Below are 14927 nucleotides of genomic sequence, written 5' to 3'. Positions count from 1 at the left end.
AAGTTGTTTTGTTCTGAAGGAGAGTGAAATGTTGTAGGTGGCTGGGTTCCATAGAAGTACATCTTCCGGGCTGAGAAAAGAGTGCGGAAGAGCTATTCGATCAGCCTGAGTAGCATAAAGTAAATGATTAAAGGCAGTTCCTTGAGACCAAAGGATGGGGTCCAACCACTTAGATTGAGAGGAAGGCAAGGTTCCAAGAGATGAAGAAAGTGAACTTGAGAATGATTTCAAAAGAGTGGCTATTGCAAAGAAGTTAATGAGCATCTGTTACTCCAGGAGTTACTGATTATGGTAAATACAAACAAGTATTTTCTTTCTTGTGCCTTAAAACAGGTTTTGCCAATCAGAAAGGCATCTTACCAGCTGGTAGACGTGGGAGTGAGTGCTGTGTACTAGTTAGTGGCTGAAGCCAGGCCTGTAGTGGTGTTGCGAGAAGACCTATCTGAGAGGAAAGTTATAAATAAAGGGGATTCATGGTAAAATCCTTTAAAGATTGCTGAACTGTAAAACACAAATCCGAGTAAGAAAGCTGGTCCAGCACAGTACAAGGGTGGGCATGCGCCCACAGAGGGTAAAGCTAACCAGATAATGGTTGGTTACACAAGGGAGAGAGTCAAGTGCGATTTTTGCAGCAGTCAGTCATTAAAGTTGAAAGCCTCGATCTTCCCTTTGCCCTTTCCCTAAAGCCATTTCTCAGCCCAACTAACTGCACCAGGGTCATTGAAATGGGCGCAGACCTGTTAGAGGTCCGATAAAATTTCTCATGTACTGTTCCTTCTAATAGAACAGCCACAGAATTCCAAATTACAGGGACAGAGCTGGCTGCTTTTATTTTCTCAAGGCCCAGCAGATACATACTCATTCATCAATAACCTGTAGACTTGAGTGTTCTCTTAAGATCCTGACATTTGGGATGGAGTTAGACATGGTTTAATCATTTTTCCCTGACGGTCTACAAGGATGCTATTAGGCTCTGGGGGCACACACACAATGACACTGGCTCTGACCTTTTAGAGGAAGCTTATATTTTATTTTTTAAATTCATGTTTATTATTTATTCTATTACCACTGTTCCCACATTTTCTCCCTTTCCCTATCACCACCCCATCCCACCCTCTCCCCTCCCTAAGCCAGTCCCCATGCTGTTGTCCATGTCCATAGGCTGTGCATAAATGTTCCTTGGTTAGTCCCTTTACCACCTTTCATCCCACCACCCCCCTTTTCGACAGCTGTCAGTCTGTTTCGTGCATCTGATCTTCTGTGACTATTTGGTTCATTAGTTCATTGTGTTCATTAGATTCCATATATAAAAGTGAGGTCATGTGGTGTTTGTCTTTCACTGACTGGCTTATTTCACTTAGCATAACATTCTCCAGGTGCATGCATGCTATTGCAAAATGGAAGAGTTTCTTCTTACTGCTGTGTGGTATTCCATTGTGTAAATGTATGACAGCTTTTTTATCCACTCATCTTCTGATGGGCACTTTGGCTGCTTCCAAATCTTACCCTATTATAAATAATGCTGCAATGAACATGAGGGTGTTTATATTCTTTTGAATTAGTGTTTCTGGTTTCTTCAGATGTATTCCCAGAAGTGGGATTGCTGGGTCATAAGGCAGTTCCATTTTAATTTTTTGAGGTATCTCCATACTGTTTTTCACATTGGCTACACCAGTCTGCAGTCCCACCAACAGAGCACAAGGGTTCCCCTTTCTCCACATCCTCGCCAGCGCTTGTTGTTTGTTGATTTGTTGATGATAGCCATTCTGACAGGTATAAGGTGGTATCGCATTGAGATTTTAATTTGCATTTTTCTGATAATTATTGATGTTGAGAATGAGGAAGCTTATGATACTAACAAAACAGCTGGATTCAGTCTAAATAAGTAGCAGATTCAAAGTCTTGTGCTGCGATGTCACTTGTTGACATATAAGGTCATACCTGATCTTATGTGGGTGGAACTTGTCTTTGGAACTAACACCATTCCCAGAAAAAGTATAATAGCCATGCTGAACCTGAACTGCACCTTTGAAGAACATTTTCAAAGATCCCAGTGCCCAGACCACATACCAGACTGATGTATCAGAATCTCAGGGTGGGACCCAGGCATCAATGCAGTTTCAGGCTCCCCAAGTACAGCCAGGATTGAGAACTGCGTTAGAGGTCCTCAGATGGCCTGAATATTTATTGAAAGGGCTCTGCCCACCACGTGTGAACGTCCTCCCGTATCTGCTTGTGGTGCTTCTGTGCCAGTAACCAGCAGAGAAGCTAGAGGTACACCTTTGCTCCAGGGGGAGGCTCTGGTCAGGCTGCCTGGATGTGAATCAGCTTCACCTCTTCTTAGAATACAGTCCTGGCGAGTGACTAACACATCATGCCTGTTTCCTTATCTGCAAAATAGGATAGACAGTACCCATCTCATGGTCCTTGTAAGGAGTAAGTGAGAAGATCTGGAAGTATTTTTTAAAGGTTAGCTAGTTTTGTAACACACTTGTTTATTATGTGGAGTCACAGAACGTTAAAGTAGGAAGAGAGCATGGAAATCTAGTTCTACTTCCTTATTTCACAGATGGGAAACATAATTTGTCACTGGAAACTTGTCTCCTCGCTCTTAAAGTCTATCATGGTTTACTAGTGGGTGTGAGAGCTACAATCTGCAAGGCTAACTACCCTTAACTAACTTAAAAAAATAGGAACCTTAGTCTTAAAGCTTCTTATCAATATAGGTCACCTTGTACAAGACGGATCCTTGTTTCCGTGTTCAGCCCCGTCTCAGCCCGCCCTTGCAGTGAGCGGCTGCAGGTTCGGGTTGGGGTCGGGGGAACTCGAAGTCAGCACGTAGGCATCCTGCGGTTACTCTGTACTGACTCTGCTCTCCTCTGCCCCTTCTCCTCCTCCTTTGTAATGAAATGTAAGTTTTAAAAAAGCAGATTGTTTTTTAACTCTTTCTCTGTTCTTTACACACAGTCAAGTCTCGGTCTCCTTCAGTGCGAAGGCAGCCTGCAGGCTTGTTGCTCGTTACCTTTGCTGCTCTGCAGAAGACGACACGTGCACAGCCCACCTGTGCTGGAGTTGCATCACGTGTATCAGACCAAAGTTTGTCATTGGAAGAACAGAGTGTTCCTATTTCTCCTTCCCACATGTCTGTTAACAGAAAAAAAAAAGTTAAATTTGTAAAAAAAATCCCTAGGAATTGCTGACAGAGCTGAAGTTCTAGGGCATTTGCCTGAGGAAGCCACCCTGGTTAGGACGCCACAGTCAACGGTGTGGTGGAGAGCAGTCCTCTTCACACTTGAATGTGCCTGAGAATCACCTGGGGACCATGTTAGATGAAGGCTCAGATCCTGGCGGCCTGGGATGTAGAGCCTGAGAGTCCATGTTCCCAGTGAGCCCCAGAGCTACTGCGCTGCTCGTCCACGGGTCATGTGTTGGGTAGCGAGGACCTGTGGGGTCAGTCTGCATGCACTGGAAGTGCTCTGCCACTTTCAACTTGTGTGACCTCAGGCATGTTTACTGACCCCTAGTGGTTTAACCTCCTTACCTGTGAAATGGTACAGGGAATAACTAGGATTATAACCTGGGCTTCCCGTGAATAGATACCATCCTTTCACATCTATGCAACTTCCAACCCTCTAACAGCCTCAAACATGAAGAGCAGTCAGGGCACATTTTAGTCTGTTATATTTGAGTATATAACTTTCACTGCCTTGACAGGATGGATGACATTAGTCTGAGGCTACTGTTATGGGCCATGTCTTCAACATACCTGCTCTTCTAGAAGCAAAATCCCACTGCAGTGAGTACTGCTAAAACTGAATGGAGAACACCATGCCAATTCTAGTGGCTGACTCAGAAGCAGGGATATGCTGCTCTGGGCACAGTCACTGCTCTAAATTAGCTATAAAGCAAAAAGACTGAAATAAGGTTCAGGCTTACTCTAAGAGTTAAGTATTTGCAATTTGACGTTTCTCTAGCATCAACTATTCTCCAGTTTTCCTTTGCCTGTTCCCACCACAAACAACCCAGCTACTCCTCCCAGGAAAACAGAAATAAATGAAATGCCTGAGTCATTGGCTTGCTCAACCTCTGTTCCACCCTTATAGTTGGAAGGGCTGGAAAGCTAGGGTTTTGAATGTGAATTAGATTCCATGAAATACGTACCTTCATTTGAGATCTGAAAGGTGGACTCATGGCAGGTATTTCTGCTAATAAGTGTGGTTGTGTAGACTTAAGTTTCAGTGTTGTCTTTTTTTTAATTACAGTTGACATTCAATATTTTATTTCAGCTGTACAGCACAGTGGTTAGACATGTATATAACTTATGAAGTGATGATTCTCCCCAGTAAGTCCTGGACCCACCTGACACCACACATAGTTATTACAATATCATTGACCATATTTCCTATACCGTACTGTACATCCCGTGACTATTTTGTAACTGGCAATTCATACTTCTCAATCCCTTCACCTTTTTCACCCAACCCTTCTCCAGCCTGGCAACCATCAGTTCTCTGTATCTGAGTTTGTTTTGCTTTGTTTATTGTTTTTTAGATTCCATGTGTCAGTGAAATCGTATGGTATTTGTCTTTCTTTTAAACAAACTTCACTTAACATTATACTCTATAGGGTCCATCCATGTTGTTGCAAATGGTGGGATTTCAGTCTTTTATGGCTGTATAATATTCCACTGTGTGTGTGTGTGTGTGTGTGTGTGTGTGTGTGTATCTCACATCTTTAAGCATTTGTCTTTTGATCGAAGCATTTAATCCATTTACATATAAAGTAATTATTGACAGGTATGTAGTTATTGCCGTTAATTGTTCTCTGGTTGTTTCTGTAGTTCTTCTCGGTTCCTTTCTTATTCTCTTGCTTTCTTCTCTTATATGTTGATGACTTTCTGTAGTGTTGTTTGGATTCCTTTCTCCTTGCTTCTTGTATATCTCTTACAGATTTTTGGATTGTGGTTACCATGTGCTTTATATATACCAAGCTGTGTTTATAGCAGACTATTTTAAGTTGATGGTTGCTTAAGTTCAAACACATTCTAAAATCACTACCATTTTTACTCACCCCCCTCCACGTTTATATTGTTGTCATTATTTTTTACTTCTTTTGTGTGCAGCGTGTCTTCTGATTAGCAGGCAAGAGTTAACTGGTGGTGGCCTCTTGATTCCTTTGGACTGCAGCTAAGATATATTTTTCTTTAGTTTCCAGTGACTGCTAGAAATTACAGAATGCTTCATTCTGTTATATATGTCATCTCCTTAATTACATCCCTTCATGCCAATAATATCTAGAATGGTTTTTACTTGAAGCATTGAATCTTGACCAATATGGCCGCTCACCCAAAGAGAATGCTACAAGATCTAGAGCATTAGAGGAAGCAGGCGGGGGGGGGGGGGGGGGGGGGGCAGCTGCCTTCCAGCTAATGCCAAACTCAGAGCACTTCTGCCGCTTTCAAGATCAACTTGATTCTTTCTCCAAAATACACATCCAGAAATTTTCACATAAAGGTGAATTTGTTTCTTCTCTTTTCTACATCTCTAAGAGAGTGTGGGAATGTGTAAGTACTCTCCACAGGTGGTCCCAACTCCAATTACCACTTGCATTAGAGACAGCTCTCTCCCAATGTCCATTTTTTCTTTTTACCATGATAATACAGATGTTAGCTGGACAGACAGTCCCACTCAGAATAAAACCCCTCTTTCCACTTGTGTTCCACCTAGGCATGGCCGTGTGGCACAGTTCCATGGAAATGTTTGGATGCAGGCAAAGAGAAGTTAAATGTTACAGGCTGGAAGGCTCTGTTCCTTGTCATGCTGCGGAAGACATTTAATGCTTCTCTTTTGCATCGATGTTTCTCCCAGCCCCCCAATCAATAAACATATCCTCGACTGAGGAAATACATTCTGAGAAATGCTTTTGAGGAACTCGTTGTTAGGCGATTTTTATCATTGTGCTAACATCATAGAACATATTTACACAAATCTAGATGGTATGGCCTACTGCACATCTGGGCTATATGGTATAGCTTATTGCTTTTAAGCTACAAAACCTGTACAGCATGTTACTGTACAAAAAAGCAGATTAAATCAAGCACAAAGGAAATGTATACCATCAAGAGATGCAGTAAACATGAGATGTATGTGGTTGCTGCAGGCATAACACTGCATACTGTTTTACAAGTTTTTTTCATAAATAGAAGAGTGTACTCTAAAACAATGATAAAAAGTATATAATAAATACATAAACCAGTAACATTGATTATCATGGAGTATTATGCACTCTTCATAATTATATGTGTTATACTTCTATATGACTGGAAGCATAGTAGTAAACTTTCTACCGGTGTCACACAAACGTGACTAATGTGTTATTTTGTGACGTTACTAGATACTAGGCAATAGGAATTTTTCAGCTCTGTATAATCTTATGGGACCACAACAGTGTGTGCTGCCTGTTGACCGAAACATCCTTATGCAGTGCATGACTATAATCCTTTCTTTTGCTAACTCTCCTGTCACACACTCTTCTTCCTATGAAAACCTTAATTTACAACCCCTTTGTCAGGGAACTCACTTTAGAGATGCAATATGGCTCGCCCAGCAAAGGCATCTGGGAGATGGTGAACTCTCTGTGACTGTTTACACTCTGTAACCTCACGTTTGGCTGACCACCCTGAAAGCCAGAATGCTGCCCAGAGACCAACAAATGTCGTGTCCCCAGGGAGGAGGTTAATGAACGTATAAAGTGTAGTAACTGCCTGATGTTACCTTTTAATTTTTCTTTTAACTCAGTGATTCATTGTTCTCTCAGGAGGTCTACCCACCAACTGGTTTTGCTATTAACCCCTGCTGTGAAGTTCCTTTAAAAAGAAACCCTGCCCCTACTGGGGTGGCTCAGTTGGTTGGGCATCATCCCACAAATGCAAAGGTCTCAGTTTGATTCCTGGTCAGGGCACCTGCCAAGGTTGTGGTTTGGTCCCTGGTCGGGGCATGTGCTAGAGGCAGCCGATCAATGTTTGTCTCTCACATGAATGTTTCTCTCCCTCCCTTCCCCTTTCTCTAAATACAAATAAAATATTTTTTAGAAAAGGAAATAAAGAGAAAGAAAAGGAAGGAAGGAAAGAAGGAGGGAAGGAGGAAGAGAGAAAGAGGAAGGAAGGAAGGAACTGTCCTGGGAGGGGGTGCAGATTTCTCCGGGCTCACCACTGGCTGGAGCAGCTGCTTTGCCCATGTATGTAAGTTTCTCCTATTAAAGCTCTTATGATTTTGAATAAGGCTACATGTCAGCTCTCCAGAATAGATCCTGAATTTAGATAATTGAGGCTTTCCCCCAACAATGTCACACATTCTTCTTATGAAAATCTTCACTTACAACCCCTTGGGCACCTTTCTTGTTGCTGGGTGGGATGTTGCCTGATTCATGATCGCTTAATAAAGCTAATTAGATCTACGAATTCACTTGGTTGAATTTGTTTTTAACATGGTGAATTATGAGTAAATGAAGGGCAACAAGATAAGGGATTTTTTTTTGTTTTGTTTTTGAGGATCACGGTGGGAAGGGGGGAAGGGTCATATTAACCCTTTTCTTAGGGCCTCTGAAGGCGCTCATCTCTGACTGGCCTTTGCTGACCACCTCAGTAAAGCAGCTTCCATACAACGCACACGCACACGCTATGGCTGTTTCATTATCTTTACACCCTTGGCACTCTCGGACGTGAGCTATATACTCACTATCAGTTTCTTCCCCTGGAAGCTCCAGGAGAGCAGGGACCTAGATAGCTTGTTCATGCCTGTATCTGCAAAACCTGAAGTGGTGCCTGTCCAGCGACAGCATTTCTAAAGGGACACTTAAGGAATCAATGAACTTCCAGAGAAGGCAGCTATGGACCTTAGAAGGGAAGAAATGAAGGGAAATTGGTGGCCAACGTAGAAGTTTATATTTCCCCACCCCACCACACTTTGAAAAGGGGAAATTGCACGCTGCTGGTCAGCAGATTTCTTGGCCCTCAGACACCTCGGCTCAGATCACTAAGCCTGGTTTGTGTATGTCCCACTCCTCCCTGCCCCGGTCTCTCTGTTCCACGGGACTTGCACCTCAGGGTCCCCCTCAGCACTCTCACCCCTTGGCTTCCTCCTGTGCCATGGCCGTTCCCTACTGGCTCCCATTCTCCAAAAGAACACAAAATTCATTCTTTTCACTAACTTGCACAAAGGCACAAAAGACCCAGTCTCAACAGCCTTTTTCTTTTCTTAGTAAACTCTACTAAAGGTTACAGGGAGTGCTCTCATTGTGAAATAGCCTTTGCAATCTTCTGCCAACTCCCCTTCCCCTTTGCTCAGCCGAGTGACTCCCTCCCCTGGCTCCCTGCCCAGCTGTTCCTTGAGCTTTCCCAAGGGATCCTCTCCAGCCCCAGCATATCAAAGTACAGTACTTACCGGATAAATATGGTGTTTTCACTAAAACAAATCCTGGTGAACGCCATGGCCTCCACAGCGTGGCACAAGTAGTAATTCAAGTGGCAGTACTCCTTAAAGAATGCACATGTATGCAGGGATGTCTTGCTTCAGTGGAATACAACACTGTTTTCGTTGTTTTTAATTTTTCAATTACAGTTGACATTCAATAACTGCACTGTTTAGAGCACAACTTTCCAGGATATCCGATTCTAATTCATGTCTTTGAGGTCATAACTGTAAATTGTAAATAACTGATAATACAAATAAATCTTGCCAATATCCATGCAAATACTGTTAGGTGAAGGGTTTCAAATTCCTCAAGGGAAAAGCCAGTTTCACAGCCCTTTGCAAAGACATTTCTGCAATCCTGTTTTTTTGACTTCTTTGAACAGGTTGTAACACCAGTTCTGGTTCCCTTTATTTAATTAACTTGTTAATTGAATTTTTCTGTTCATTTTATTTTTTCAGCTTTATTGAGATACATGATGACGAAATGTTTGTTTTATAGCTGCATGACAGCCATAATTTTCCTTTTTAGAAAACTATATTTCTGACGTATCGGTCAGGGTCCTGGGACAGGACATGAGAGCACACTCCAAAGGGGAACTGAAGGGGAAGAGACTACTTGCAGAGTTGTGGGGAGAGGTAAGCAGCTAGGGCTGGTGAGCACCCTAATTAACAACAGGGGGAAACTGGTACCACCTCTAGGGCTCACTAGTCAGAAGGAGGGAGCAGTAGCTACACTTAAGAGGGACACAAATCATGTCCTGGCAGGGGGCAGGGGAGTAAATACCATGACTTTCTTCTCCTCTTGTCCTCTAGTTACAGAATAGGAGTTTGTCCACTTGGTACTAGTGGAGCCAAATGCTAAACACAGAATAGCACCGTACCCATATTGGCTATTTTACTATGAACAGTGATCCAGGAGAACGGGAAGCTAATGCTCAAAGGCCTGAATTCCCCAAAGGCATGTAGGTTATAGAACTCATAGGGCAAAATCACAAGTCATTGTGGGTTAGGGGTTCAGGGCTGTACTGGGAGCTGATTTGTCTGAGGTAAGGTAAGGGTAATGAATCATTTTCAGGTCTTAAGGACAGTTCTGAGATCTTTTCCGGCCTTCCTCTGTCAGGTCTCAGGGGAAAGTAGCCAGGCGTTTGCTCCAGCTTAGGGCTCAGAATGTGAAACATAACTTAGGTCAAGATGTTATATTTAGCCTGCCAGAGGTTCAGACCTGGTGACCGTCAGTCAGGTCCAGGCTGCTGGCTGCTACTGCCTCAGAGTTACCGATCATCCTGTGTAAAGGCTAGGTCTCTGAGGCATATACATATATGGGGGAGGGTGTTTTAGAGCTAGGATTTAAAACTGAATTTAATCAAAGTCATAATGCTCTTGTTTTCACTCTGAGCCCCATGAAGCCAGAAGGTGATGGAGACAGGGTGACACAGACTAGCTTGTTTTCCATTGCTTTTTCCACTCTCCAGTCAAATTGGCTCAGCGTGAATCAAATTCCCAGTGAATCGGAGGATCTGGCCCAAGTATGACACATACAAAGATTTTTATTGTCTCAGCATATCATTATACTTTATATCTGCATAGTTAAATATAGACTATTAGCCCTTTAGTTATGTTTATATGAGATTACTCCCCCCTCCCAATATAGATACCACCCTTTGATTACTGTTCTCTGCACATCTTACGGTCTTTTGTCCATACTGCTCCCTGAGTGTAAGATATTATTTTTGTAATAGTCTTAACAACCACCGTGTTAACAGATATCTGAAAAAATATCTAATATTCTCTCAAGCTTCTGGGCTCTAAGGCTTTGATCAAGAAGCAAAAAAGTTGGTGTCATTTTCTATGTGCTCTCATATATTCATTCTCTGTATATTGGGTGGAACCTTGTGAATACACTTTGGAGAAAAGGGAATACCTGCTATAAAACACTGGTTTCTAGGGGAATAACCTTGCTAAAATAAATCTCAAGGCTTCTGCTGGGCCTTTGTTCTTCCACGAAAGTTAATGTTTAGCTGAGCACCTGGACATGCTGGGGTGGAAAGCAGCTAGGGTTGCTCAGAGTTGTGAACAGAGGTTGAGGGAGCTGAATAATACTGAGCGTCCTGGTGTGAGAAGAATTTGGTGTTCAGGGAGTGATCTAGAAGGAAGAAGAGGAGAAAGGAGAAAGGCAACATGAAGGAAGGCTGGAAAAGAGTTGTGGAAATGGTTGAGGGACAAATTTAAGGAGGTCTACTATTCAATCTCAAGTCGTTTCCTACCAGTCCTTTGGTAAAGTTGTCCTCAGGCCAAACATGTGTGACTGGTTCTGATAAAATCCTAATAAGGAAATAATTGTTAAAAACAACAATAATGATAAATAGATGCTATTTATTGAGTAGCTCTAGTATGTCCTGGGCATTGTGCTGACACAGACAGCTATACCGTCTAGGTCACAGTTACATGGTGAGACAGACACTATCCTCCCCTTCAGGTAAGGAGACTGAGGCTCAGAGAGGCTAAGTAACTCACTCAAGGCCACATAGCCAGTACATCACAGAACCAGGATTTGAAATCAGAACATAGGCACTTTTGATTGCACTATACTGCTTCCCCATAATCCTCTCCGCGCCAGCCTTATAAAGCAGTTGTCTAGGCTCTAATGGTAATGGACAAGAACCCCCACCTCCTTAAGGCTGCCCATTTCACAGTACAATGGCTATAACCACTGAAAGTTTTCCCACATGTGAGTCAGGTCTAGTTCCCTAGCTTCCACCCAGAAGTCCTCCATCTGCTGCCTGACCCAGTGAGAACAAACCTAATTATTCTTTCACAGAGCAGGCTCTTAATATTCAAAGATATGGTATAAAATTCTACCATGTTGGACCCTACAGTATATTCTGTGCAAGAACAGGCATATCTAAAAGGGATCCTATTTGAACTGCATTTGGCTTTATTCCCAATCATGTAGAACATTACTAATAACTAGTATATTAGTAGACATTCAACAAATATTCATAGAATGGATGAAGGCGGGCCAGGTTGGGAAGGTACAGAGTATGGTTCGTGGGGCAGCAAACATAAATGACATTCTGCTCCCCCTTCGATTACGTTCTCTGCATATCCTAATCTTATGTTCCTACTGCTTCCTGTATTTTTATCAATGTCTTAACAACCACCATGTTAACAGATACATGAAAAAATGATTAGAGGCACCAGTTTCAGAGACTGTGTTAGTGCTGCTTCCACCCCATCTCCCCAACCACCTACCTTGTTTCTAGGTGGTCAATGTTCTTCAAGCTAAACTTGTGGGACAAATACACCCTAAAAAGATACTCTCATCTCACTCTATTTTTACAGAACCCAAGATCTGACCACTATGCAGAAATGAATTGTCATCGTATACCACAAATATATACTATATATTTATGTCACGGCAGCCATTCCAGAGCAACTGTATTGTTTGTCTTACTCCTTGAACCTTTGGAATGTTTGAACTAGGCAAAATAACCAACCTTCCTTCCTTCCTTCTTTCCTTCCTTCCTTCCTTCCTTCCTCCCTTCCATTTATGCTATTACACTTATCCCAATTTTCCCCCTTTGTCCCCCTCCCCCACAATAACCTTTAAACTGGGCCGGAGCAACACTGTTTTCCAAACAACTGCTTGTAAAGCTAACAGGAGAGCAGGATTCCTGAGTACAAGGACTGATAATGAAAGACATTTTTTAGAATCAGTAAATAGCCATACACATCTGAAAAATAGCTTAGTAGTACCAGTAGAAATTCCTCCTATTCATGTACTTCCTCCTCATAAAAACCCCTTGCCTTCATCCCATAATCAGAATGCTAGCTGGGTTTTTGCCCAAACCAGTGCTTCCAGAATATTTATTTTTTTGTGATCTCAAATAAATGCTTGCTGCCTCTTACTTTGGCTTTTTATCTTCAGGTTTTAAAAAATTATATATATAAACTTCACACCCATGGAAAAGTAATTTTTTTGTATCTAAGATATACTATAAAGCACTGGGGGGAAATATATGGGGAAGTAGCAGTGAAGAGGAGGGACAGCAGTGTTTTTCACTGTAGACTATATTCTTTGCAGCTCTGTCTATGCAATTAAACCAGTATTATAAACTGTCTAGTCTTATATTCACTATTTAGACATCTGGAAAGGGTGGAGCAGCCAAACTGTGACCCTAGAATGACAGTTACAGAAATGGGCAGAGTGCAGGGATCCTTTAAATACATTGCTGATTATGCCAAGAATGACTGCAGATAATGCTTCAAGTTGCCTGCCAAAGATCTCTTGGGACTGTTATCACTGATATTATTTAGAGCCACACTCCCCAGTGTTCACCATTCGTATTCAAGTACCACTGCAAGGGTCATCTCCCGAAACACTCTGGGTCTCAGTTTCTTCACCTGTAAATGTGGGGTTCACATAGAGAGGAGTTTCTGGAACGCACACTCAGCAAGACCCGCGGTGTTTGGAAGCGGAGCGCAGGCCCGTCCTTGAGCCTTCTGGCTGAGGCAGAGGAAGCAGGAAAGTGAGATCTGTCCCAAAATGGCTTGGGTGGGGGGTGCCCCTCACCGCCAGTGCGACTTAGTGGCCCCCGTCCTTTTAGGCTTTTCGGCAGCGGGCTGGGACCGCCCTGATCGGGGGAGGCAGCCCCGCGGCCTGGCCGCCCCGCGCGCCCAGGGACTTCCACCCGCTGCTCCACCAGCGTTAACCCGGCCGCACTTCGGCTTCGTGGCGGCCCCGCGCGCTCCCCGCCTCCCCGCGTCCCTCCTTCGATCCTGCTCAACCGCGCTGGGGGGCGGGCCCCGGCGAAGGGGGCGGCGGCGGCGGTGGTGACAGTCTCTGACAGATTCCCCGCCCCCACGGCTCGCCACGTCCCTCACGTACAGCTCCGCCGCGGAGCGGCCACCTGGCGCGGAGCTCCGGCTCCTCCGGTGGGGCTCGCTCGGCATGAGGCTGGTGCGGCTGCTGCGCGGAGCCGCCTCGGCCGGCCCGGGCCCGGGGCCGCGCTCCGCCTGCCTCGGCGCCAGCCGCAGCCTCACGTCGGGCTCCGGCCTGGCGCCGGAAGGCGGCGTTCCGGGCCAAGTGGACTTCTACGCGCGCTTCTCGCCGTCGCCGCTCTCCATGAAGCAGTTCCTGGACTTCGGTGAGTGCGGCCCAGGCCTAGGGCCTTTGTGCGCGGCTTCTGTCGCCTCTGAGCCCAGCTCCTGTTCGACGTCCGCCTCCCCCCACCGCCCCCCACCCCCCACCCATGGGCCTTCGGTGCTTCCTTCCTCTCTCGAGGGCAGATCCTGATGCTCAGGTGTGTAACTGGGGGTGTGTGCCTTTTTTACTGTGTATTGTTGAAAATCCTAAAGGGCCGCGGGGGGAATTACCGTCCGCCTAGCAGCGCACGTGCCCGGGTCTACCCTGGTGGCCAGGCCCCTCCCCAGGACCCCTGCTGCGGGAGAGGACACCTCTCGGCGTCGTGGTCCTGTGCGGTTTCTGCAGATTGATGATAAATGCCCAGTTTTGTGTGATGATTGCATCAACTTGGCAGGACGATCGGGGAGGCAGGTTATGACTGGCCCAGTGTTTCCTAGAATGTTTTTTTTTTTTGTTACTGGCATGACTTTTTCCACCAATAGCACGTTCATTTCATCATCAGCAAAATAAGTCGAGCACGTGTAAAGTGCATGAGCACAGGACGCTGGGGTTTACCACATTTCACAGCCTACCACATTTCACACCCGTAGAGGCAGGCGACTATCCACTTTCCTCCTTCTCTGATGGGTGCTAACATTCTAGAAGGAATGTAACAAATTACAGGAGAATTTCAAAGTTAGGCTTTTAACTTTGACTTCTCATGAGGGGTCATTGAGAGGAAAAGGAAAAACTCTAATACACTCTAATGAAGTCATAAAATTTAAGTAGAAAAAGCTGTCTGATGCATTGTGTGTGCTGTTAGGTCACTAACAGATCACCAGTGGGCTTGAGAGATGTTGGCATGGCTGGCAACTTTATCTTAAAATTGTGGTTTACAGTGGCAGGGTTTTTTTTTCCCCTTGGCTCAAGCCCTCGGTTTTTGTTTACTTTAAAATGACTCCAGTGTGCTTAAGGGGTGAATGTGGCCTTGTTCCCAAGTATGCCATTCACCTTCAAATGTTTTCCTTTAATCCTGTAATTCCTGCTGTTGCAATCTAATTTTTTCTAAGGTTTCTCTTGCTGAAACAGTAAGATTAAATTAGTGAGTTTTAAATGCATTGCTGCAATAATCTAATTTTTTATGGAAAATTAACTTTAAATGGACCTGCTTGCCAGAGGATGTTCTACAACTATTTTGCTTAACATCCTGACACAGGTGTGGAGGAGTGAGCAGGCTGCTTTCCAGGAATTAGACAATTGAATGGGACTTGCTGGGGGTGACACTGGAAGAAGGTCGCTGACAGGCATTGGTATCTTTTTGCTTTTCATTT

At 44.2% G+C, this 14927-nt stretch overlaps 1 protein-coding gene across 1 annotated transcript in view; it reads left to right on the top strand.

Annotated features, from left to right (window-relative positions):
* Positions 1-13334: 13334 nt before the first annotated feature.
* PDK1 (pyruvate dehydrogenase kinase 1) overlaps positions 13335-14927 on the top strand; it is a 31531-nt gene continuing 29938 nt past the window's right edge. The window contains exon 1 of the mRNA XM_028509375.2: positions 13335-13618. Within this exon, the coding sequence (XP_028365176.1) occupies positions 13423-13618 (196 nt within the window). The 5' untranslated portion in view covers positions 13335-13422. The remainder of the gene's footprint in view (positions 13619-14927) is intronic.

Source organism: Phyllostomus discolor, chromosome 4, assembly GCF_004126475.2.
Source record: "Phyllostomus discolor isolate MPI-MPIP mPhyDis1 chromosome 4, mPhyDis1.pri.v3, whole genome shotgun sequence".
NCBI classification, from domain to species: Eukaryota; Metazoa; Chordata; class Mammalia; order Chiroptera; family Phyllostomidae; genus Phyllostomus; species Phyllostomus discolor.
The sequence above is the reverse complement of the archived record's forward strand: the minus strand, read 5'-3'. Positions and strand labels throughout refer to the sequence as shown.